This window comes from Phaenicophaeus curvirostris, chromosome 1, assembly GCF_032191515.1.
Source record: "Phaenicophaeus curvirostris isolate KB17595 chromosome 1, BPBGC_Pcur_1.0, whole genome shotgun sequence".
Taxonomy (NCBI): domain Eukaryota; kingdom Metazoa; phylum Chordata; class Aves; order Cuculiformes; family Cuculidae; genus Phaenicophaeus; species Phaenicophaeus curvirostris.
The window spans coordinates 40,003,873-40,029,486 of NC_091392.1; the positions used below are offsets into that span (position 1 = coordinate 40,003,873).

General features: G+C 39.0%; 1 protein-coding gene across 3 annotated transcripts in view; it reads left to right on the forward strand.

Moving 5' to 3' along the window:
* Positions 1-22,373, forward strand: part of EEA1 (early endosome antigen 1) — a 76,469-nt gene extending 54,096 nt beyond the window's left edge. For 2 of the 3 annotated variants that reach the window (XM_069854041.1, XM_069854053.1), the window contains 9 exons: positions 369-563; positions 1,409-1,591; positions 8,925-9,110; positions 9,556-9,687; positions 11,496-11,681; positions 11,948-12,186; positions 13,644-13,764; positions 14,118-14,216; positions 15,276-22,373. In XM_069854041.1, the coding sequence (XP_069710142.1) occupies positions 369-563; positions 1,409-1,591; positions 8,925-9,110; positions 9,556-9,687; positions 11,496-11,681; positions 11,948-12,186; positions 13,644-13,764; positions 14,118-14,216; positions 15,276-15,398 (1,464 nt within the window). In that variant the 3' untranslated portion in view covers positions 15,399-22,373. Of the gene's footprint in view, positions 1-368; positions 564-1,408; positions 1,592-8,924; positions 9,111-9,555; positions 9,688-11,495; positions 11,690-11,947; positions 12,187-13,643; positions 13,765-14,117; positions 14,217-15,275 lie in introns of those variants that run through there. The other variant, XM_069854062.1, reaches the window with a different exon arrangement.
* Positions 22,374-25,614: the final 3,241 nt, after the last annotated feature.

The following is a 25,614-nucleotide window of genomic DNA, read 5'->3' on the forward strand; positions in this document are numbered from 1 at the left end:
CTACAGCTCTTTATAAAAACATAAAGGTGGGCATACTGGACCACAAGAAAGGTGTAGCTTGGGACCTGGTCCCTAGCTGAAGCAAATAACAGACACCTAGAAGAAAATACAGGAGAGCAAGCCTTTCAGATTCCTACAATCAAGGGCTTCTCCCCAACTTCTAGCAGTCTTTTGGGAGCTGATTTCCTGAAGATATATCTTCAGCTTTAATAGCTTTGAGCAGTTTTTCATCTGTGAAATTATGCGTTTGTTTTTTGAACTACTAGTTAGAAATCTGCATGGTTCAATAGGCAGTTGTACAAATAAGCATGTACAAATAGAGATTTAAATTAAAATTATATACAGTTATTTAATATTTTTGAATACAGATTTCTAAGCAGTTGTCAATAGAACTTGATTCAGCACGAGCACAAGTACTGGAAGTTCAGAGTCTTCTGAAAGAGAAAGAAAAAAGTGAGCAACATCTCCAGGGAAAGCTGAGGGAGTTAAAGGAATCTTTTGAGCAGAAGAAAAAACATAGTGAGACACTGCAAGCTGAATTAAAAACTGCCCTTTTAGAAAAGGTAAGATTGGCTCCTCTTACTCATTTAAGAAAATTAATGTAAATTTCTCTTATCAGCTCTGTAACTTTTATGTCAATACCTTTGTGATAAACAGCTGTTTGGTGTAGTGGTATTGGAAATTATATGGTCAGGATGTGGAAACAAGATCTTTGGATGATGTTGGAAATTGAAACAACATCATCAACAACAATAATAAAGTAAAATGAACCAGGGCTTAGATATGGATTCTGTAGGAAATGAATTTCAATAAAGTGATAAAAATGCGTTTATTTTGCTTTAGGGGCAGGCTATGAGGCAAGAGCTGCCATTTTCTTGTAAAGCAGTAGAATTTTCTGAGTGCAGACAAAATCTGCAGTGTTTTGGAACATCCATCACATTTTTAAACCAAGTCTTCTCTTATTATACCAAAAGAATTTATCTGACTGACAGTATGAAACTCTTAAACCATAATGGAAATAGTTCAGATGTCATAAAACATTAGGGAATGTTGTGCTCTGTTCCATGCACTGTTAAATATTGTTCGAGCTTTGGTTGCCCTATGCTATATGATCTCATCTGTGCTTTAGTCAGTCTGTGGAAACTTTAATATTTGGAAAAATTATTTAAATTTTTAAAGTTTGGTCTTAATGTGTTTCACTTAGTGTTCTGACATGAATTAAATGTTGTTGTTAAATTATTACGTTGTTAAAACATTACTATAAAGTCACAAACATCAGATGGCTGAACTTCTGTTTCATAAGCAAATAAGATCAAAAATATTTTCCTGCAGTAGAAATGCAGTTTATTGAAATGGTGAAGCTTGGCTCTTTGTGACTTTAACTGAAACTTCCTATGTTATGTTTCAGGCAGAACTGGAGAATAAACTTCAACAGCAGTCTATTTTGTCAGCGCAGGAGCTTAAAGCAGAGAAAGCCAAGCTAGCAGACTTACAGAAGACCTATGAAAAACATAAGGAAAACATGGAGAAGCTGCAGCTGGACCTTTATGGGAAAGAGTCTGAGCTGCTGGCAACCAGGCAAGACCTTAAGGTACTTACAGTAATTTTAAAGTCATATGTGACTTAGATATGTTTATATCCAGTTGGAAGACCAAGAAGCAGTGCAAGAACTGAGGGGAAAAAGCTCTTTTGCTCTACATATAATTAAGTGCTGTTCAGTCCCTTCCTTTGGGACAAAGGACATCCTGAAACGAATTTAAACCAAGGGTATTTGCCGGCCGACGTGAACCTCCCTTGCATTAGTACAGCAGCAAAGTGAAAAATTAGGTTTTTTTGTATTCTTTTAAGAGTTAATTTTTTGTATTGCTTTCTCTTGTTATATATTGTAACTTTCAACTAATTGAAACAGCATAGTTAATTAGGGCAAAGTCTCTACTATTAGGTGAGCAATAACTATCTTCTAGATCATTTAACTATCATTTTAGTTGTCAGTCTTTTCCCATGTCCTTGCCCTTCTGCTTCTTTCTGGATGATTGTCGACATTCAGAGATGTCAAACTAATATAAAACAGTAGGTTTAGGGACCTGCCTGGAATGCAGGTGTCTGAACTTACTCCTTGAAGTTTTTGCTATTCCTAAGAGGAATGTATCTGATTTGGTATTAGAGTTTAGTGCCTTCAAAGAGGTATTGCTAGGAGTTGAGTCTGCAAAGGTGTTTTTTGTCCTGTTTTTCCTAACCCCTTCTTTCATATTAGTGCTAAGCCAATGCTCCAGTTAGTCCCAGAACAAACTGTGCTGCAGAGACTGGCTGTCTACTGGCAAGATATGCATATCCTCAATCTCCCTGCAGCTTTGGCACTTTTCCCTTCAGAGGAATCCCATTGCAGCTTTGTCTGTGTTGTCTGACACTGTTGGTTTAGATTCTTCTGAAGTTTATGGAGAGAAATAGGCACTTTGGTGTTTTATTAACCATACTTCTCCTCTGTAGCATTGAATTACTTGCCACATTTCCCTGTAGGTTACACAAGTTTTACTTATCAGTGTTTCTTGGTTGCGTAGCTATGTGTAAGGTCCCAACTATGTAAAAACTTTAAGAACTTTGGCATGTTTAGCAAACAAAGGTAATTTAAACATACTCTTTCTTATGGTTAATTACTATAGGACCTGTATCTCTGTGAGTTAATTTCCTGCAATGCAGTTAGATTAACATTTGTTAATGCAGTGATGTGTAAAAGTATTACATGTGCTCAAAAACTAGGTTTTTTTTGGTATAGTTTTCTTTAAAGTATTGCTCATTGCAAAGATAGCTCTGAATAAATATTATTAAACCATTTTGATGACCTTTTGACTTCCTTTGGGAAGTATTAAATAGGATAGTAGGTGTCCCATATGCTTTTAAACCTGAGTGGGGATGGTAGCAAGGGAGAGAGAGAACATCCATGCAAAAGAGGTAAAATAAGGTGACGACAACAGGAAAGTAAGATTTTCAAGCTGAGCAATCAGGTAGCTTGATTTGTTATGTAAGTCTCTGTGGAGATTACAGAGCCTGAGGAAGATTGAGGTCCTTGGTCCTCAAGTGATGTAGCTGCTTGGAGGCTGTTGCTCAATTTAAAATTCAAAAAACATATATTAATTAGGATTAGTGAGGTCTGCTTGACACCATGCTTTTCTGTAAACTGTAGAAAAGGGAAAAGGTAGGGAGCAGATCATTAATCTTTGATGTGCTAAGTTACTGCAAGCTTAAAACCTAAAGAAGCAGTGATAACTTGTCTTAGAAGACCGCAAAGGAAATAAAGCATGTTCAGAAAGACTCAGTATAAAACTGTCAGTCTTGAGACCTGAATATCAAAATACCACTCAAGTCAGAGGGTCTGTGTGGTAGAGTTTCACAGTCCAGTTCAAAGTCAGTTGTCTAGATTATGTTTCGCCGTAGGTGAGTTACTTAGTAAAAGCAGGTAATTTGAACAAGAGCTATGGATTTTGGTTAAAGTTTGGAAGCAAAGCTGATGTGTGGGCTAAGGCTTGGATTTGTCTTAATCTTATAAGTAATCAGTAGTAGAAGATTTTAAAATTTATGTTTAATTTGTTTTTCAGTGCAGGATATTTAGTAGAGGCAAGAACTCCATGCACAGCTGTGTTGCGTCAGTGCACTGTGAAGCCCAGCGTTATCCAGGACAGGCCTATGGTAGCATATGCATAATTAAGTGAAGTCAAATTACTGCTTTTATTGCTATTTTTAAAGTCATTAGCCTTCAACAAGAGGTTTCATTAGGATTTAAGTAAGATCTTAAAAAACAAGTCAGTTGATCTTTAGTATCATGAGATCCTAGAATGCTGGGATTTCTTTAGTTAAGAATATTACAAGGGAAAGTTTGGATATTCCCACATGGTGAAGGGGTGAGGCCAAGGTTTCAGGCTTAGGGATAGATCATAAAAGGCTGAACAGGTCTGGTGATGTGAGAAGGGTGGCAGGACTAGTTTCCTGGAGGGGTTGGCAGGAGTTGTGCTGTACATGGAGCACCATCTGCTGGCATCTATTTGGAAGGCCACTGCTGGCATTGCTGGCTTATTGGCTGGGAGACTAGGTTGTGATGGAAAAGTGAGCAAATGCTTCAGTGAAGTTTTGCAGTTGAAGGTACAGCATTTCATGAGAGAGGGTCATAGAGCGTGCAGTTGCTCTCTGGAGCACTATCAGCACAGCTGAAGAATGAAAGGCCTCCTTAAAAAAACTAGTTTCTGGTTCAGTAATGGAAGATCCTAGATATGTAGCTGTAGCCAGATGCAAATTTGGTTAAATGTTCACAGAGGAAAAGTGAGAAGTGTGGTAATAAATTTGTAAGTGAGAACATAGTTATAGTTTTGTGGATACTGTTCACTGCAAATTTACTTTGTTTTAAAAATGCACTGCCTGTAACAGTAACTGAACACACACATTCTTGTCTCTGTGATAGGAAAAAGAAACTGGGCAGGATTTGAATACTATTAAAAGCTACAGGTTTTGATTAAAAAAAACGGGTATATATAACAAAAAAGAATACCATTACTTTTGTGTAGATGTATATAGTATACATGTGTGTGTATAAATAATATGCAAATGTTTTTGTATACATACACACGTCAAAAATATTTAGATTTTTTTGTGGAAAAAGACATTTTTATATGATAGAATTAATAAAAATGCATTTTTTTCATTTTATTTTAAGTTAGCACAAACATGCTTTGTGTGAATCCTGTTCTCCTGACTTCTGCCAAGTATCTTTCAGTCTTGGCATTTCTGCTTTTTGTAGTCGGTCCTGGTTTCCTCTATGTTCTCAAAAGAATGTTTCTTTGCCTCCAATATTGGCATCACTGTCAGTTTATCTTCAGTGGACATTCTGGGGCAGTATTCATGCTGCCAAACCTCAGGTCTGAAAGTCAGGAGCCTAAAATGCTTACAGTCAGTCTAACGGTTGTTTTTCTCAAGTGAAAAGAGATCAGATTTGCCTCTCTGAATAATTTCGTGCGTCTGCTTGTGGACTGTAGTCAAAGAGAGGAGAAGATGGGACACAAAGACTACAGTGGTCATCTGTGCACCTCATTTAGGTGGAATGAATCCAGGCCTTAACACCCAGCTGGTTTTGCTGTTGGCATTATTTTTATTTGCATTACAACAGTCCAAGTTGTACTGAATCAGATTGTCCTATCTTCTTATCATTTTATTAGCTTAAGCTCTATGTTTGACATCCTAAAGTAGTTTGGTATTCACAAAAATAACTACGGATTGCATTCTTTTGTTCTGTATGTACCTTTTACATGCATTCAGTTTTGTCTGCCATCCTAAAGAGTGATCTGATGATTGAAGGCGTCTTGTTGGGAGAACACCTCTCATATTCTGAGAGTTGCGAAACTGAATGATAATTAAATAAGGTAAATGGCTCAGAAGTTTTGAGATGTGGTTTTATGTTAAAGAGGTGAACTCCTCAGCAGTTCAAACGAATCAGGCTGAATTACAGTCTTAGTGAGGACCAAGCCAGAAGAAAGGATAATAGCTGGAACATTTAACTATGTGCCAGAAGATGTCTGCTCGTTTTGAAAGGGTGCTGCAAGGGACTTTTGTGCAAAGCAGAAAGAAAGACACAAATAGATAACTTACTGTTAGAATTATTTTGCGTGGTTTCCCAATTAAGGCAGGTAGCATCATTATTAATCACAGCACAATTAAGAGGCACTTGTATATGTTACCTGTAGTATGCTGAGCTGTATGCAAAATTCCAAGTCTCTTAAAGTAGAAGCCACCAAATTATAGAAACATTTGTGCATAATACAATGCAGAGTATGCTGAATATTGGCTCTTGTTAAAACTGTGTTTATATTGTCTTAGCCTAGGTATAGACACAGCAAGATAACCTGTCTGGTGTAGACACTTTGGTTGGGGAGGAGCATTAGGAGAGGAATATTCCCTAGGTGAGGCTTTTAAGTTGTGTGTCATTATCTACTTCATAGCCATATTTTATCATGCTGTGCTAACAAATTGGGTGTAACCACATTTCTTCTGCTAGAAATGAATTTGAATAAAAAAATGTGTCTTCATTAGGCTTCTTTCTAAAACTGCAGAGACTACTGGGCTTTCCTGTGAAGATGTGCTATGGGGATACTACGCTTCCTATCCTTTGTCATTGTTAGCAAAATATGATACTGCACTGCCCACAGTGGAGCAGAGAGGGATAATTTTGCTTTCTGAAAGACCTACCTTGCTGCAATCTTGAAATTGCAAATGAACCTACTATTTTGCTTAAGACATTTTCTGAATTAACACCTTGTGAAGAGTTAAGTAGTAAACTTTAATAGCTCAGAAAGGAAACCAAAGAATTTGTCTGCAAACTGATTTTAAAAGCCTGTCTGAGCTTTTTGAGAGCCAGTGGAGTTGTTGAAAGTGTTATCAAATCAGCAGTGTTCTGTCACTGGTGTTTCAAACTAAGTCTGAGTCTATAGGCAAAACACTTTACAAGGAATGGTTAGGAAGCATCTGAAATCAATTTGGCTTTAAATCAACATGGGAGCTTCTAAAGCATAATTAGGTGAAGTCAGTTATGCATTTATTGTTACTTTTAAAGTCACTAACCTTCAAAAAGAGGCTTCAATAGGATTTAAGTAAGAGGTTAAATAATAATTTAGTTTATCTTGAAAGAATTTAAATCCTTACTGATGCACTGAAGTTAATAAATTTATCACTAGTAATAAATCTCACCTCACATTCTACATCCTGGCATCAACAATTTCCGTAAAATACCGGTGTTTTACAGCAATAGAGAATGAGTTTGGTATTTTTCTTTCTCATTGGTTCTTTGTGAAAGAAAATGCTTCTAAATAGAAATTGTCCTTGCCTAAGCTGAAGGCTTTAAATAAAAATAACCTCCAGAATACTAACTCAAGAAGAATGCCAAAGTTTAACTTTGCTCTAAGCAAATAAAATGAGCCTTAGGTGCAAGTTTTAGGTTGTTTCTTGGGTTTTTGCAGCCTATTGTAGAGAGGTAAATCCAAGTTCCAGTCAACATGGGTTCACAAAAGGCAGGTCTTGCCAAACTAACCTGATCGCCTTCTATGACAAAGTGACTCTGCTGCTGGATAAGGGAAAGGCTGTGGATGTGGTCTTCCTGGACTTCAGTAAAGCCTTTGACACAGTTTCTCACAGCATTCTGCTTGAGAAACTGTCAGCCTCTGGCCTGGACAGGCGCACACTCTCCTGGGTGGAAAACTGGTTGGATGGCCGGGCCCAGAGAGTGGTGGGAAATGGTGTGAAATCCAGCTGGAGGCCAGTGACAAGTGGGGTTCCCCAGGGCTGAGTGCTGGGTCCAGCCCTGTTCAATGTCTTCATCAATGACCTGAATGAAGGCATCGAGTGCACCCTTAGCAAGTTTGCAGATGACACTAATCTGGGTGGAAGTGTCGATCTGCTGGAGGGTAGGGAGGCTCTGCAAAGGGATCTGGACAGGCTGGACCGCTGGGCTGAGTCCAATGGCATGAGGTTTAACAAGGCCAAATGCCGGGTCCTGCACTTGGGGCTTAACAACCCTATGCAGTGCTACAGACTAGGAGAAGTCTGTCTAGAAAGCTGCCTGGAGGAGAGGGACCTGGGTGTGTTGGTTGACAGCCAACTGAACATGAGCCAGCAGTGTGCCCAGGTGGCCAAGAAGGCCAATGGCATCTTGGCTTGTATCAGAAATGGTGTGACCAGCAGGTCCTGGGAGGTTATTCTCCCTCTGTACTCGGCACTGGTGAGACTGCACCTCGACTCCTGTGTTCAGTTCTGGGCCCCTCACCACAAGAAGGATGTTGAGGCTCTGGAACGAGTCCAGAGAAGAGCAACAAAGCTGGTGAAGGGGCTGGAGAACAGGCCTTATGAGGAGCGGCTGAGAGAGCTGGGGTTGTTTAGCCTGGAGAAGAGGAGGCTGAGGGGAGACCTTATTGCTCTCTACAACTACCTGAAAGGTGGTTGTAGAGAGGAGGGTGCTGGCCTCTTCTCCCAAGTGACAGGGGACAGGACAAGAGGGAATGGCCTCAAGCTCCGCCAGGGGAGGTTTAGGCTGGACATTAGGAAAAAATTCTTTACAGAAAGGGTCATTGGGCACTGGAACAGGCTGCCCAGGGAGGTGGTTGAGTCCCCTTCCCTGGAGGTGTTTAAGGGATGGGTGGACGAGGTGCTAAGGGGCATGGTTTAGTGATTGATAGGAATGGTTGGACTCGATGATCCGGTGGGTCTCTTCCAACCTGGTTATTCTATGATTCTATGATTCTATGATCTAGGTAATGGGGAGAATTGGCAGCAAATTAAAATATAGTCTGTCATAGATTGTGAATGGAAGTTTAAATTTTGTATTTAAAATGCTGAAGCAGCTGAGACTGTGAAATTCTTTGTCCTGATATTAGCAGTTTTAGGTTGTACATTTCACTTCAGGATTTTCAGAAATTTTACGATTGTCCTAACACTGGCTTCGTTAAGTCGTTGGTGAAAAATAACCTTGAGTGACATTTGAAATCTTTTCAGTACAGCTCCCCTGCGTTTTAAACAACAGCTGTTTAGAGTTATAGAGCTTTGCCCAGAGAATAAAGTAAGTTTGCGGGGGGCAAATTCAAATTCAATCATTTTTCATCAGTCACCTCTTGTTCTCTGCCCTTTTGTACATTTTCACCTTCTCTCTGTGGAAGGATGCAAGCTGGAATATGCACAGTAAGGTATTGCTGCTGGAAATTGTACTGGGGTAGTTTATTTTACTGAGGGTAACCTGATCACCTAGAAGTTCCTGTAACTATGCTTTGTCAACAATTGAAGCTAAATGTTGCACGCTAGGAAACAATTCTTTTCCGTGTGGAAAATGTTCAAGTGACTGTTGAGTATCTGAAGCTCTTATACTGAGAGATAATTTACAGAACTCTCTTTGTAATTAGTCCACAGAAGAGAAACTTGTTCTAGCTCAAGAAGAGTTAGTTTCCAGCAGAAATCGAATTGCTAGCAATAATCAGCAGATTCAGGAACTTAAGAAAGCAAAGTCGACACTGGAGCAGGATGCATCAAAGAAGGAGCAGCAACTGGGCGAGAAGACAAAAATGTTACAGGATCTTCAGAACGATAGGGTAAAAGCTTCTCTCTTTTGAAATCTTCACACAGACACATCTACCCAATGCACAAACCCTTTATTAATTTCTGTTACATCTCTAAACGAGGGATATTTTGCGGGCATAGCACTGCTGTAGTGTGCAGCAGTGGCTGTTTTAGTGAACCTCTGGTGGAATGGCTTTTAACAGCAGTTGAAGTGAATTTGGTTTTAAAAAGGCTGTTAATTTGTTCTAAGTAGCTAGACATGTGGAAAAATGTTATTAGTTTTAAATCTAAAACTGCAAAAATGCTGCTAATTGTACTATGAACTGTGGATAGAGATATGTGGCAGCTATTTCCCCTTAATTACAAAGCCTCCGAGTGGTTTTGGGCCCTGGATGTTTTTTTTATTTGGTTGTTTTTTTAATTTTGTGAGCTTGGAAGAAGTCACTTTTCTAGCACTTTATTTAATTTCTCTTCAAGATTTTGAAAGAAAAAGACTTGGCTAATGAAAAATGTAAAACAACAGAGCTCCAGGAAATAAGGAATAGACTTGAAAAAGAAAGTGCCAGGCTGGGTGAAGAGCTGAGAGCCTGCAAGCAAGAATTTGAGAAGGTATATTGAGACAAACTGAATCTTCATGTGGTTGGTTATCTGATAAGAAATATGTGCCTACTCAGTAGATGTTTTCTGGACTGGCTTTGCAAAGATGGTTGCTGTAAATATCAGTTTTACAGGTAAGGGAACCAAAGCACAGATTTCATTGAGGTTCCTGAGCAATGCTGCTTTGGTTAGTGATAATCTTGGAGCACTGGTGCTCTTGGCCAGGTGGACTACATGACTTGTCTTAGCTTCAAGACGGGTTTTATATCCTGGGTTTTTTTTCCATTTTGCTGTAGATTCACTATGCATGCCCTTGCTTGACTATGAAGTGCAGAAACATGTCCAAAAATGTCATGATGTGAAGTTTCCCAGATCTTCTAGGCACATCTGGTATTTCTTAAGTGGTAGAGTTGAAACTCCCTTGATGTGCTGTGGTTTCTAAAATGTCTTAAAAAGTCGCACTCAGGGAAGAAACAATGTCAGGAGCCTCATAAAATACCAACTCTCTTCCAAAAGTGTAACAATCAAATGAGCTCTCTAAAGGGTAAAAGTTTGGAGGCTTTAATTAAATAATTTTTAGTCTTCAGTAAAACAAATCATTTCTTGCCTCATTCTGTGTAGTTCATTTTTAGTCTCTTAGGCATGTTTGCTTCTACAAAGGCCATAGTTTGCATTTTCCATATTATACTATTAGTAGTTGTATTTTCATCTCTTAAGCGCAAAGGGTTGAAATGATTAAGCACAAGTATAAATGAAGGTACAGTCCCTATATACTAGTAAAGAGAAAGTAACACGATATCTTATGAGTTACAGATGTTCTTTTTAGAAAATGGTCTCTTATTTTTAGTTAGAAGCCTGTACTTTGTTTCTGTCAAGCAATCTATGCTGAGTACTTTCTTGGATTCCAGGGAAAGATTATTATAATTCTCGTCATTCCCAAAATCTCTTATGCTAAAGAAGAAAATTTATAAAAATGTATCTAAAATGTGTGCACGCCAATGGCAGCTTAATATTCATCTCTTGATCTCCCTACAAGTGATCAAAGTAAACCAAAAGTTTTCTCCTATAGGCTTATAGTCTGTTTCCCATCTCCTACCAGGGAATGGATAGATAGGCATCTATAGGGCACCCCCCTGTCTCCAGGGTATGTTCTTTCACTGTCTTTGGTTTGGTTTTAATTTGTGATGCAAATTTTTTTATGGTAAACTGACAACCCCTGTTAGTACTTGCATGTTATGCTGTGTGACTTTAAGGAAAATGATTCCTATAAATTTAATTAACTGTTCTACTTCAGATTTTTTTATGTTTTATTACAGAAGAACAAGTAAAACATTTAATACCCAATGTATCATCCTACTTGATTAAAACTTAGGGTAATTATTTATACATTTAAGACTAACAGTACTACCTTTCTTCCATCAGTGTTTGATTTCTACATTGTCATTATGATGCTCTTAACCTCATTATTGCAATCAGAGAACAATGTGAAGTAAATTTTAGAGCTGACTCTAGAAAATCACAACAGGTGTATCTTTTCAAAGAACTATAGAAAATAATCCAACAGAACTTCCACTATTTGAGTAGAAACATACATTAAATTTATTTTAGAAATTGAGTGTTGTTCATAATATAGTTACAAGTTTAAAATCTTTGATCGAGAAAATCACTGATATTTTGTGCTCTAAAATCATCCCTTCTTCCAGTGATAAAACTAACAATTATTACTGTCCTCTCCTTGGAAAGAATTGCAATAGTTTTAAATTTAAATAATTTATGCTTTCAATGTTGCTACTTTAACTTTGAGCTCTGTAACCTAACAGGAGGTGTCAAATCTCAAGGATGCAAAACAGCTATTGATTCAACAGAAATTAGAGCTGCAGAGCAAAATAGATAATATGAATTCAGCTCTGGAACAGGAGAAAAAAAACCACCAAGCTGTCAAAGATCAGCTGAAAAAGAGAGAAGAGGAGCTGAAGAAAGAATGTGCTGAAATTGAAGCTAAACTGGTTAGTATGTTAGAGAGTACAAGACTGTAGTTTTGTGAACGAAGAGTTGACTTCAGTTTCACATTACAATAATTTTTAAATAATAAGATCAGAAATCTTTGAGCCATTTAATAGTGTAGGAAAATTCTGTGGGATGACAAGCTTGTCTCATAGAGTTGATTAAAAGTAGTGATTCTGGTACAGTAAGATTCTTTGCCTCAATTAAATGTAGGGAGTAGGGAAAGAATACTTGGAGATTGTTTTTCATTATTCCGTTGTTTTCTTAGAACACAGAGAAAAAAGATAAAGAAGAAGAAAACCGGAAACATGAGGAAAAGGAGAATAAGCTCACCATGCAGGTCACAGCTCTGAATGAAAACCTGGCTACCATGAAGAAAGAGTGGCAAAGCAGTCAGAGGCGAGTGAGTGAGCTGGAGAAACAGACAGATGATTTACGTGGGGACATTGCTGTTTTGGAAGCAACAGTGCAGAATAATCAGGATGAGAGAAGAGCGTTGCTGGAGAGGTAAGCTGTGCTCACGACTATGTGGAAACGTAGTTTGAGAAGTGGATAGCCTCACAATGAAGGCTTGTTTCAGTTGATTCAGGATACTTTATTAAATCTGTGATTATTCCTAGTGCCTGGACTGTGGGTGCAACCTTCCAGAGTGCAATCTTCTATCATGCCTGCCAAAGCACAGCAAGGGACGTTAGGAATGAATTGTGCTCTTTGTGAGCTTTGACAGGGTGACCGTTTTGAACAAAATCAGGCAGGTTTATCAGGACCTTACTTATCAACAAAGCCACAGCTCTGTGCTTGTGCTTGAAGATTTATGCCCATCTGTGAGAGCCTTCTAAATCCACTGGATTCCTTTGAACTTTGGGGTGTGTAAGTTGTAGTTTCTCACCTCATCAGTTGTGTGAACCTTGCAAGTGTTGGCAGAGAGAGCTTCTCTTCCTGAATTAACTCCATCACTCTAAGGCTCCTCTCCCTTCACTCAATCAGAGTAGAAGCGCCAGTCAAACAGAAGCCTGGAACAGATTCCTTAGTGCCTCCAGTAACATAGAATTTGCTTGGAGGCTTCTAGGTGTGCCCATTGCTCAATGTTACGAGATTGAATGTGTAATTGGATTAGACCATTGGTTAAGGTTCACACGAAAGGCACTTTCTTCATTCTAAAAACTTACCATCTTCTTTTCTTCAGTTCGACTATTGTCTCTACAATATATTTAAGATGTAGGTATGCAGAGTGCCTTTCCTTTATCAGCAGTAGGCACTCAAGGCAGTGGTGGTTCCCTCAAAGCAGCCTTTACAAAGAATAGAAGAAACACCTGTGAGAGAGGAAATTATCTTCATCCTGACATGTTTGGTGAAGGCAAAGTGGAAAGATTTTTTTCGATACCATCAAGCTTGATGATTTGATTTTTGAGCAGCAGACTTTGGGAAAGGATGGAAATAGTTCAAATGAGATCCTCTTTCTTTGGCAATTCTTTGCCATGCTGTGCTGAACTCGTCCAGTAGCTGTTTACAGCTTGGCAGGAAAACACCCTTTGAAATTTGTCTTTCAACAGTTAACTGAATTTCAACTGATGAGAAGTGCTTGCTAAAGAAAATAGGTTTCTTTTCTGCTCTGTTGTCTGACTTGATCTGCTGCAGCTGGTTTGTGATAGTGTCCTGTTGCACTGGGATACTCATTGGGGCTTGCTATTGATGGACTGTATTCATTTACTGTCCCTGGTTTTGTGGGTAACTCCAGGTATTAATAAGCCACAAATATTTAGAAGCAGCGCCAGATAATCTTAAACTGATTGTTACAACAGAGCATTTTTTCCAGTTAAGGCATCCAAGGACTTTTCACAGCAAGTGTATTTTTTTGTCTGGATTTTGTGAGAGTAAACTTCTCTGTCATGACAACCTGCCCAAAGGAGGCAACATACATCACCTCATATGCTTTGAGATGACTATTTACTATTTTTCCTCAGGTGTATAAAAAGTGAGGGAGAAATTGAAAAGCTTCAAGCCAAACTTGTAGAAATGAAGAAAAAGCTGGACAACACTACCGCTGCAATGCAGGAACTTGGCCGAGAAAACCAGTCATTACAGGTATAATTCGATTTGAAGCAGTTAAACCTGTTGATTCTCTGTGTGGGAACTTATGAGAATTTTGCGTTTGTGTCAAACTGGTGATGGGTTACCTTTCCAGAGCAATTTAAGATGTTATGCTTGTAATGTATGAGGGCCATATTGCTGACTGTGGGTTCTTAAATCTTCTCATAGTTTTGAAACTTGGAAGATTTTTCCTCTGAACAAATATAAGCTCTCAGTATCATGGCAGAATTGGTGCTTTTATACCACACTGCGTAGTGTATGCCACAAAAATAAAGGAAATTAGTAGGAATTAGACATGATTTTTTTTAAAAAAACCCCAAACTGCTTTTTTAATATCTTTCATGTAGATCAAACACACCCAAGCTCTCAACAGGAAGTGGGCAGAAGACAATGATGTACAGAATTGTATGGCCTGTGGAAAAGGCTTTTCAGTGACAGTGAGAAGGGTAGGTGTGTTTTACTGTGTGTCTGTGGGGATTTTCTTTTTCTATTGTTTTCAATTTTTAGATGGGATAGTAACTCACAAAATGTCCTTAATAGTGCTGTGATGCTCATGACATCTCAGAATAAAGTTATTGCATGCAGTGCCTTAAATATTATGAGTAAAGTTTCTGGAGCTTACTTTATTCATGATTCATTTGCCGTGTTAACAGCATCAGTTTATAAACAGTGTTAAAATAGTTCAAATCCTTAAACAAGGAAGCAAAATTAGACTGTTGTAAGGGTATTTGCGGTAAACTTATTTATAAGCAGTCTGAACTGGATTTACAGGTATAAAAGGAATGTAAACTTCTTGAAATTAGATATATGTGAAAATATGAGACATCTACATGATTTGGTGCTTTGTGACTGTCACTTTCTAAACATTGACTAGACATGGAACAGAAGAAAGAACTGAATGTATTTTAAGTTTGTAGTTAGACGTTCTTTGTGAAAACAGCTGTGTCTAGCTAAGATGTGAGCATCCCTAAGCTGTCAGGGTCTGCCCTTCATTCAGAGATTACCATCCCTCTAACTAGTGACATAGCAATGAAGTAGATGAGGTTAATTCATGAGGTTAATTTTGTAGTGATTCCTGACTTGGTTTTAAGTGGCTTTTCCCTGTCCTGCATTATTTGTAGTGATGTCCTTTGAGTAGTCTTTGAACAAAGGCTGCTGGATCCATTGATTCAAGAGTACTTCCCACGTGAAAGCAGGTAGTTAAGAACATGTTTTATGTGACAAAAACAAGCTCAAGAGGAGAAATTCAACAGGAGGATGAATTTCAACCAGTTCACTTCTGAAACTGGTTTAGTCTCCTGATTCAGTGAAGCACTTCTGAATATTTTACTCCTATACCTTTAAGAGGAATATACTACAGTGCCTTTTTGTGTGCTGTATAACTACTATTTAAAGATTCAAGCTAACTACTGAAACCTTAGAGCTGACTTGACATGACAGTGATCTCCATTAGTGATCGATGTCCTATCATTAACGTTCGGCACATATACTTCTTCTCTTCACAGCACCACTGTAGACAGTGTGGGAATATCTTTTGTGCCGAATGCTCAGCAAAGAATGCCTTAACTCCTTCTTCTAAGAAGCCTGTCCGGGTCTGTGATACATGCTTTAATGACTTGCAAGGATAACTGGCTATCGTGAGTGACAAAGAAATGTTACACTAAAATCTGTAATTTCTGTTGATGCACTTCGTTCAGCACTCAGACTACTATTCAGTTTGGACAATGATTGTAACACTTGACAAAATTTAGTATATTTTAAAATGTTTATTGATACCAAGTAAAACTATTGTATTTTTTGTGAGACCTGGGGTCAGATCATCCATAGCTTATTGCCATTTATCCTGGAAAGAGCTTCTATGTCTAGATTAGAAATACCCAGTTATTTGTAAATAAAGTTTAAACAGAAGAGTAAAAATGTATTTTTTTATCTTTTATTTTTTTGTTCAAGAGAAACAGCGTTTATGTGATATTGCAGTTTATTCTTGTTTCCTTCAAAGAAAAATGAAGATGCAAAAGTTTGTGAGGATTTTATGTATCAAATGTTGCTATAAAAACATAACTGATTGTTGCATTTGATTGCACATCTGGTGTCCTTTATAATCCCTTGTGATTTTGGTTTCTTTCTATCTCTCTGGTTCTTGGACTTTTCTCTCTAAAGTCCGAACTCGACACTGAGGGTAGCAGCTGGACTTGACTCCAACTTAGTTTTATTTGCTGACTTACAACTTGTTGTAGTATCAGCACCCAAGTCTTCATCCAACTACAGTGCTTGGATATGTAACATCTTTACACGTAACGTATTGCAGTGTGTATGTGTGTGTCTAAGAGAAAGTGTGAACAAATGTAGGCACTGTTTAGCTGGTATTGTAGGAATATCACATGATACATTACAATATTCCATCCCTTATTGATTGATTTCACTTTTACATATTCAGTGGATGGATTTTAATTTGCTTTAAAAAGCAAACATATGATACTATTAGTAGCCTGTAGCGCCTCTCTCCGCCTATGCATACCCTGGAAGCCCTGAGAGGTCCTTGTAGTTCTAAAGGACATCCAGACCTTCCACACTGGGTATCCTACTAAAAAAGGTCTTTTTTGAGACTACTGCAGTTTATCTGACCTTTTCTTCTATCCCTTCCCTCAGCTTTTGGTGAAAGAAGCTGAACTCCTGCTGAATCTAACAAACCTCAGTTTTCCATTGCTTCATCTGACCCCTGTTACCAGGGTGGGGTCTTAAGTGTTGTGTTAGTTCATATGATTTAGTCTGATCAGAATGGTGGTGTGATTCTCCTGCTACTGGCTTAATTATAAGCCAAATACCTTTAAATAAGAGGCCAATATATATGTCTTTAGATATTTATTCTTATTTTATTTTCTGTATTTGCAGCAGTGGTTCCTTGTAGAGTTCATGTAGACGCAGAACTTTTTTTTGTTGTGATTTTATTTACACCTGTTCATGCTTGCCTGCCCGTCTCTAACTTTTCTTCCCTTTGTATCTGTTATTCAAAACTGTTAAGATCATTTCTTCCAAGAGGGGATTATGCCTTCCAATCTTTAGGAACCCTGTGTCTTAAATACCCTACTAAATTCACCACACCCCAAGCCCTTCTGTGTCTTACAAAATTATGCCAGCTGTTCAGAGAAAAGGACTGTCCTGAATTCCTCTACTTCATGCATGAGGTAAGGAATCAGATTCTGTCACGATGATGGGTGGTTAGCCATCATTTGACAGGTTTGTTTGCTTTCATCTATTGACAGCTCTATATGGGAATGAAGAGGAATCTGTTTTATGAAAGATATCTAGTCCTGATTAACTCTCAAGTGAAAAAACTTCTTAATCCCTCTTCTCCAGAGGTAATGATCTGTATATCACATATCCCTTCTTAGTTTACCTGCCTATTTCTACATTTACAGCCTCAAGGAGTCTTCCTCAAGGAGTTTTGTTAAAATTAAATTCTTATTTCCCAAAAGCCAGTTGAATTATGGAATTGATTGGCCTTGCTGTAAAAGCGTTTGGGATACAAGTGTGGTTTATGTGAAATACTGACTTGCTTTTCAAGTTTAAACTTGAGAACGGCTTGCTTGAAAGAAAAAATTGCTATCATGATTCCATATGAATAGAGCCTCTGGACTCGCTGTTTCTCCTCAGCTGGCTGTTTGGCACAGGAATCTTTTGAATAGAAAATACAAACAGTATCTCTGCCTCTGGAATTTTTTTTCTACTTCTTTATTTTTGAGAGAATATGAAGAGTTTGCTTTTGAGCCTTTCTTTATCTGACACATGACTTCAGAAATGCGGCAAAGGTAGAGATGTGACAGTTGGGCTGCAGCCCAGATGTGCTCTGCCCTGTTGTGTATTACATGGAGCCTCCTGCTGCTCTCAGGGCAAGGATGTGGAGCGGAAGGGATTTTAAGAAGGAAGGAAAAAGCCTCTCACGACTGCGTGAAGGAAAAAACGCATGAGACTGGAAGATGGAAATCTCTCAGGGGGTACTAGGGTAATTGTTAAAAGGACCCACTTGTGTTCAGGCATTTTGCTTTTGAATGGGAATATGTGATGGCTGAGGAGAGAGCTTTGCAGTAAAGAGGAAATGGTAGTAGGTCTAGTAGGGTTGGTCTTAATTCAGTCTTTTGGGATGCCTTTGTGTTGTGACAAGCAGAGTCACCTTACTTAGCTGGCTGCTGAAGCAGCGTGGTTGGTTGACCACAGATTAGACCTCTATCGGGAGCACCTTCAGGGGCAAAAAGCAGCACAGCTTCTGAAGGTTGCTTTCTGGTGACCAGTTTACATGCCAACTTTTCAAGGGTGTGGAAAGTCTTTTTTAAATAGATGTTTTTAGAAAAAGGGGTTATTAAAATCTGGAGGAAAAATGCTGGGCTAGAAGATTTTATGCTTAAGCTTTGAGTCTGCAGCAATAGGTCATGATTTTTACAACTTTTTACTGGAGTTAACTTATGAATTCATTGCTAAATCTTATGGTCTTTCCTGTGTGCTTATGATTCTTGATGCTGGTCTGTATTTGCTGACAAGTTGTTGGTGTAATTAGACCTTATAACGGTCTTAGCCTCACTGCCAGGTTGAAAGTTGTGCTCAAGCTCAGTAAAATGACCTATGAGATACATAGTAAGGGAAACTGGAAGGTGAAAAGTTTTGTATTTACAAATATGCTTGCAGACTCTTTTTGATGGGCATGTTGGCAGTAGAAACATGGGCGGTTTGTTGCACTACTTTAGAGTATAAATAATATACAACTACCTGAAAGGAGGTTGTGGAGAGCAGGGAGCTGGCCTCTTCTCCCAAGTGACAGGGGACAGGACAAGAGGGAATGGCCTCAAGCTCTGCCAGGGGAGGTTCAGGCTGGACATCAGGAAAAAATATTTCACAGAAAGGGTCATTGGGCACTGGAACAGGCTGCCCAGGGAGGTGGTTGAGTCACCTTCCCTGGAGGTGTTTAAAAGATGGGTGGATGAGATGCTGAGGGACATGGTTTAGTGACTGATGGGAATGGCTTGACTCAATGATCCAGTAGGTCCTTTCCAACCTAGTGATTCTGTGATTCTATGAATAGGAAAACCTAGTAAAAAAAATGGTAACTTTTACTGTACTGAGTTAAAGGATTCCATACCAAATAGTTCAATGCACTGATTTTTCACACTGCAAACAGAGAAACAGAGGGAAAAAACAATAAAATGGCAGAAGGGACTAGAGCCTGACATGACACACGGTAATGTGCTTTAACAGCCGCTAGCAAGAACCAGAATGCTCTGATTTCCGGAGAAGAGGCCATTATGGAACAAGAAGTGGACCAAAAAAAAAAAAAGCATAACCAGGAACCAGTAGGTGTGTGAGATCCTTAAGCTGGCTTTGATTGCCAGCCATTAGCATGGCTTCAGGAATGGGGCAGTGAAGTGTGGCCTTTGTTTCTGAAACTGTCCCTTCTGCAGGACACTCCATCCACATTCAGAGTTGCTGGTGATCAGGATATGAGAGATCAGCTGCTATGTGGGCTGACAAGCTACAGAGACAATTGGAAAAGTGTAAAGGATAATCTTGTTAAGAGTGGGGATAGGTACTTAGAACTTCTTGAAGTGATCACCTCTCTTCTCAGTCAAATGAGTTGTTTCGTCCAAAATACCAAATCCTACTGTTCTACTCCAGCCTCATGTCAGCAATACATACTTCATACTTCCATCCTGCGGTGCCTCTGGAGGCAGGTAGCGTTGCGGAGGTCAATAGCGAGTGTTTGATGGTAGCTGGCTGTACTTCACTGTTGTTTCTTCTCTCCATGTATTCCTTCCCTCCAGTAATCTTCCCCTTTCTGCAAAGGCTGTACAAAGAGGATAAAATTAATGAGCCACAGTAGGAAAAGTTGCTGTCTGCAGATGAAGAGACAAAAGGAGTTTTCTGATGCAGCTTCCTACATAGGCAAGAGGTTTAGAGGGATCTTGTTTTTTCAGCTGGCTTCACTCTCTGGCACAAGAGTCTAAGGCTGTAGGGTACAGTGTTTTTTTTCCTCTGTTTTTGGAAGGTGTCAAGTAACCGAATTGCTGTGGAGCGTGAAACACTAGGTACATGAGAACAATGAATAATGATTTTTCTTGAGGTTTGGGGCTATTAAAATTATTTGTGAATCCTCACTGGAAGAGTTTTCTTAGTGAAGCAAGAAGGAATTTGGGAGCAGAATCGTGAAGTAACCTTGCTGTGTTTGTATTACAACAGCAAGAACAATTAAGTCTCTCAGACTAGACACAAGAGAAGTGACATTCCTAAATAAGGGAACTGCAAAGTTTAAAAAAATTAGGACCAATACTCCGTGGCAGACAGAAAACTGCTGGAGCTTAATTTCAAACAGAAAATAAACAATACTAAGAAGAAGAATACCAGGGTTTGTGTATGTTAAAACTGATAAATTACTCCTCCAGGTACCACCCCTCCCTGTCTCATATTCTTGCAGGAATAAGGAAACAACACTGTCATTTGCACTATGCACTTTTTGATAACCAAATATAATCTACAGTAAGTGCAACGGCATCTTTGGCATTGCATGTGTTAGCTGTAACCAATGGACAGAAGGTTTATCTTCAGCTGGACTTTTCACTGTATTACAGTTGGCCCCTTGCTATGTAAGAATTGCACTCATAATTCCTTTGTACCAAAAACGCCATCATCACCTGAGAGCACATGTAATAACAAAAGCATGTAGTCATGCACACATTGCCTTTGTATAGCTTCATTTTAAGATTATAAAATCAGAAAATGTGAATTTTATGTATTTCCAAGGGTCTTGATAGTTGTCTAGTTCTTCATTTTTGAAGTCTTGACTTCAGTACCCCTTCTAGGATAACCAGTCCAACTACAGCCTCTCCAAAAAGTGCTAAGTGGTTTACTTTACAAAACCAGAAATATTTGGATAGTAAAATTCCTCCACAGAAACTCAGTTTGGGGGATATTTTGGGGGGAGGGTTGTTTTAGTTTTTCTTTTGTTTTTTTTTAAGGGGCACTGAATAAAGAATTTTGCATCTTTATATAGAAGATTAGATGCCACTCAAGAATCACAATAATGAAGAAAATAGGTACTAGTTAACATAATAAACTCTTCCTTTTATCTGTAGTGTGCCACTTACTATGCACTCACTGTGTGGCAGATACAGGAGTATCTGCTCATTTGAGCATTACTGAAGCTCTGCTTACCCTTTTGGATCAACATTACTATGAAAGCAGAAGCCTGGTAGGCGTGTTTTGCAATTATTCCTCCCCGTATGACTTAAACTAAAACCAAATTAATCTATATTTCCTGCCTTTTAGGGGGTAAAGAGGGCTGGGAAAATGTGTTTGTCATAATATGTCAACAGGCCAGTGCTGGCAGGTCCAGGCTCCTGCTGTTGGCATTATGGCAACGTACTCCATTGTATCACACTAAAGCTTGACACCTGGCACAAAAGGGATGTTTGAAAGAATGTCTTGCTGGGTTAGCAAATACCAGAACTTTTTATAGTAACGTATCCAAAAATGCTGCTTGTATAGGATTTGTCACTTTTGTAAGAAAAGAAAAAAAAAGTCACAAAAAAAATCATAAAACCCCACCATTTGATGCTGTTACGTGAGATTTCATTTAAACTACCTCTCAGCTTGAAATTCAAACATTAGGTAAGTTTAATAAGGTCTGCTCACTCTTATGTTATGTAAAAATTGTAGTGAGTGCCAAAATTGCAAAAGTTTATCACCACAAAGGAAAAACATTATTATTTTTTAATATGTTGGAAAATATCCCATGGTTTCAAGTTATTGTAAACTCTGTTGTATTCTTTCAACTTCTGTAGTTTCAATCTTGCAAACTCTAGCTGCTGGACAGGAAATAACTCATAACCACAAGCTTCCGTAGTCGTGGTCTGCTGGGTAAAAAGAGTTTTTGTATGCAGCTTTCTCATTTGGCTATAATAGCCTCATTCACCAAATGTACCATTAATTTAGTAATCTTTTTTTTCTTCTTCAGTACTTGAGATGTGAACTTGATGAGTGGTTTTCTGTAATGGACGTGTGCCACAAATCACATTGTCTTTTTTGCCTCTTTTCTGGATTTTAATTATCGGTTTAGTATTGCAGGTGTGAATATTGCTCATACAATTTAATTTTTGTATAACTGTATAAAATATAAATGGGAAAAGTTTTAAATTCTTACCCAGTACTTGGCGGTAATGTATTATACTACCCTGATGTTGAAGTTTTGTCCACAGAATACTGCACTTCTTTTAAACTGGATCATACCATCTTGGTAGATGTAGATAGATTTTTTTGCATGCATGTGTTTTGGTTTTGGTTCTTTTTAATTGAAGTTCAATTCTTTTAAGTTCTGTTTTCAGTGTTTGTTTTACTACTTGTGATCATGTAGTAGTGCCTTACATTGCGAAAGAATTTAGTCCAGCATGTACTGTAATTCCTAAACTGCAATTTGGAAGGTGGCTGTGGGTTTGGATGAGAAAATGACACCACGCATCAACTGGTTCTGTATAAACTATGCTGAAATGTAATTGAAATGTCATTTTTGTTTTCTAACCTGTTAAAGGAATGATTAACGACAATAAAAAAAATAAATTAGACCTTTGTAATAGACCAGTTCTGTCACTCAAAACTACCTTACCTCACTTCAGACAGCAAAGCTACTTTGAAATGGAGAAGATAGCATTTGACAAATGAACTGTTGGGAAACCACACATCTAAGAACAATCTAAACACTCCAGTTTCTTAGTCCTGGAGGGAGATGGAACAACAAAAGCTTTCATATTCCTGAGGAGGCAGTGATAATGACTCTTTTTCAAATCTATGTTTTTCACAAGTTAAATTCAGAGTAGTTTTCACGTTACCAATAAGGGCCCAAGGCTGCTGGGGAATTAAAGTCCTTCAGTCACTGGCTGCGTTCAGACTTTGCGTTCAGTGCAGCTGGATTGGCATAACTGGAGGACTCAGGAGGAGCACTTTCTTATTTTTTAGACTAGTGAAGGGTTCACTTGAGAGATGGAAACCTCTTTCAGGGTGGAACTCTGTTGCAGAGAGAAGCCAGGTGATTAGTGTGTGTGAGATCAGTCCTATGGCAAAGCCAGTATTTAATTGTTAGGGCATTCACAGAAAACTATATTTAGCTATTGAAGCAGCTGTTCCTAAGGCTTCTGTGTAGGCAGTTCAGAAGGGTGAAGTGGTCTTGTGAAAAGCAATTTGAATTGGGAAGGTAATTTCTGCCTTGACTGCTTTCTGAATCATCTTTCTCTCAAGACCACAGAAGAGCTTGTTGAGCTGACATCTCCCTCAAGACAGCCTGTCTGTGAATACTTCCCCTGGAGTGTCCTCCTTGAAGGTGTGTTGGCCACCAGGAAATACTGAATTTCTGGGACTACTTAGTTGTCTGGTAAACTGAGCAGACTTGGTTTAAGGTTGTTTTGGCAAAAAGTAGACACCTGCTCCCTTCTGCCAGCACACAAAGCACGGCATTTAGTTGCTCAGATGTGGCTTCTTTGGGCTCAAAATATCTTTTGCTCCTATCAGCACTGGTTTCAAGATACTGTGAGTTTGGGATCAGGGAGGGTGAGCACAGCTGCGTAAGCCAAGTTGTGGCTACGTGTTGGCAGCTTGCATGGTATCCTGGAGCATAATTGCTGTCTCCACTCTGTTCTGCTGTCCTGTCTTACGCATTCACCACCTGATATGGAGCCTGGGTGGCTGTTCCTTTCACAGAAAGCTGTGACAAAACCTTGCCTTATCACAGGCACAGAGGGGAAAGCAGGAATGTGTACTGATGTGGCCTAGCCTGCATCTGGAGGGTGCTGAACCAGGTAAGTACATATATACAGCATCCAGACCATACCTTGTATGTACAGGTAAACCAGCTCAAGTGGTTAAAATGTACCACTGCATTCAGATGGAGTCAGGGAGGAGCTCGTTTAAAGGCAACGCTTGAACTCATGACGCATTTGATTGTGGAGTAGAGATGAATGTAAAGTGAATGCTGACTCCCCCGTGCATAATGCAAAGAGCCGGAATGGTGCTCCTACATTCTTCAGCATAGTCCTCATCCATGTTCAGTTCCCCCCAAAGTAACTTCTGACATTGAGGGGCTTTTCTAAGGACTATCGTTTCTGTGAGGGAGATGAGCTGATTGGGCACAGAAAGTAGAAGTGACAGAGTCACTTAAGAGTGGCTTTAGGGAAGTGTCCCTTTCTCTCTTGAATACGGCTAATCTCAGGGGATTAGCCAAGGCTAACCTGGTGAAAGAACCCTTCCCTCCAGAGTAGTAACCTGTATGAATGTTGTGGCAAGCAGTTTCAGGTGGTTCTGTGGGTCTTGTCCAGTATCTCAAATAGAGGGGAGGAAAAGGGCTTAACAAGGGCACATGTGCTTTATGGATCACAGAACTGGGATGGCAGTGAAGTATCAAATGGTTTAATGCAAACAGAAGACTGAAGTTTGTAAGGCAAACTTGAATTCTAAAGGTTGCAATGAGAGTAATGCATAATGACAGATGTGCATTAATCAACTGGTGAAAAACTTCAGGTAAGAACCATATGCCAGTAAAGCAGGACATGATTACACTTTTGTTCCTTCAGTTTATATGTTCTGTAGCATCTCTATTTTAACTGAATATTATATGTCATCATGACCTTTTTCAAAAAAACAACCTCTTTTTAAGAAGTGATAGGGATTCAACACAGTATGTGCTTTTGCTGATCTGCCCCCACAAGCTCAAAGTTAATGCAAACCCCATGATACAGTGTAGTAGGTAGTAATAATTACAGGGAGCTATAGCTAGGAAATTTTAATTTTGTGAAATTTCTTAATACAGTTTGCATGGTCTTGGAATAATCCTTCCAAACTTTTCTGTTGAATAACAACTTCTCGCCAATGTAGTTTTTTCCCCTCACCTGCTTTCTAGGAAACAACAAGCTGTATTAAAATTTCCCTGGATGGCAAGATCCTTCCCTTAGCTGATGCAAAAGAGCACCTTAGAGCGATAAATTTGTTGCATGGCTCATTTTCTTCCTCCAGTTTATTCCTACATCCTGTGGTCAAAACTTATCACCTCTGTCTCGACAAGATAAACTGGAGGATAAACTGGATTCTGTTAGCTTCAGAAACTTTTAGGCTGGACATAAGGAAAAGATTTTTCACAGAAAGGGTCATTGGGCACTGGATAGGAGTTCTCATTATCCTATATAGCCAACAGGCTGCCCAGGGAGGTGGTTGAGTCACCTTCCCTGGAGGTGTTTAAGGCACAGGTGGACGAGGTGCTAAGGGGCATGGTTTAGTGTTTGATAGGAATGGTTGGACTCGATGATCCAGTGGGTCTCTTCCAACCTGGTTATTCTATGATTCTATGATTAAGGCATCCTGGGAGAAAAAAGTATATTTTCACTGCAATAGTCTCCCACTGGGTCTGTTGGTGCTGTGCTGACATTATTAAATTTCAGAGGATTCAGCTGGGAAGAAAGAAAGCAATGCTTTTCTTGGTTTCAGGTTGTGTGGTATACTTGGAGATTGCCGTTTCTGTCTGTGACATCCATGTTTTCTGTTACACAAGAAAGATTTGTAAACCCGGACAATCTAAAAAAAGTTCCAGTAATTCAGATACATAAATGCTCAGAGCCTTTAATTTTATTTAGTGTTTCTTCACACCCATGCTCATAATTCCTGAGGTGAGTCGTTTATCCCAGAACCAAGACTCTCCCAGTTGCTTAGGTCCCTACACAGTGCTGGAGTCTGTGTCCTGCGGCCAGGGATTTCCAGTGAAAGTTTCCTTTTTGGTTGGAAGATAGAATTTTATTGCTCTCTTTGCTTGAAATGGTGAAGTTT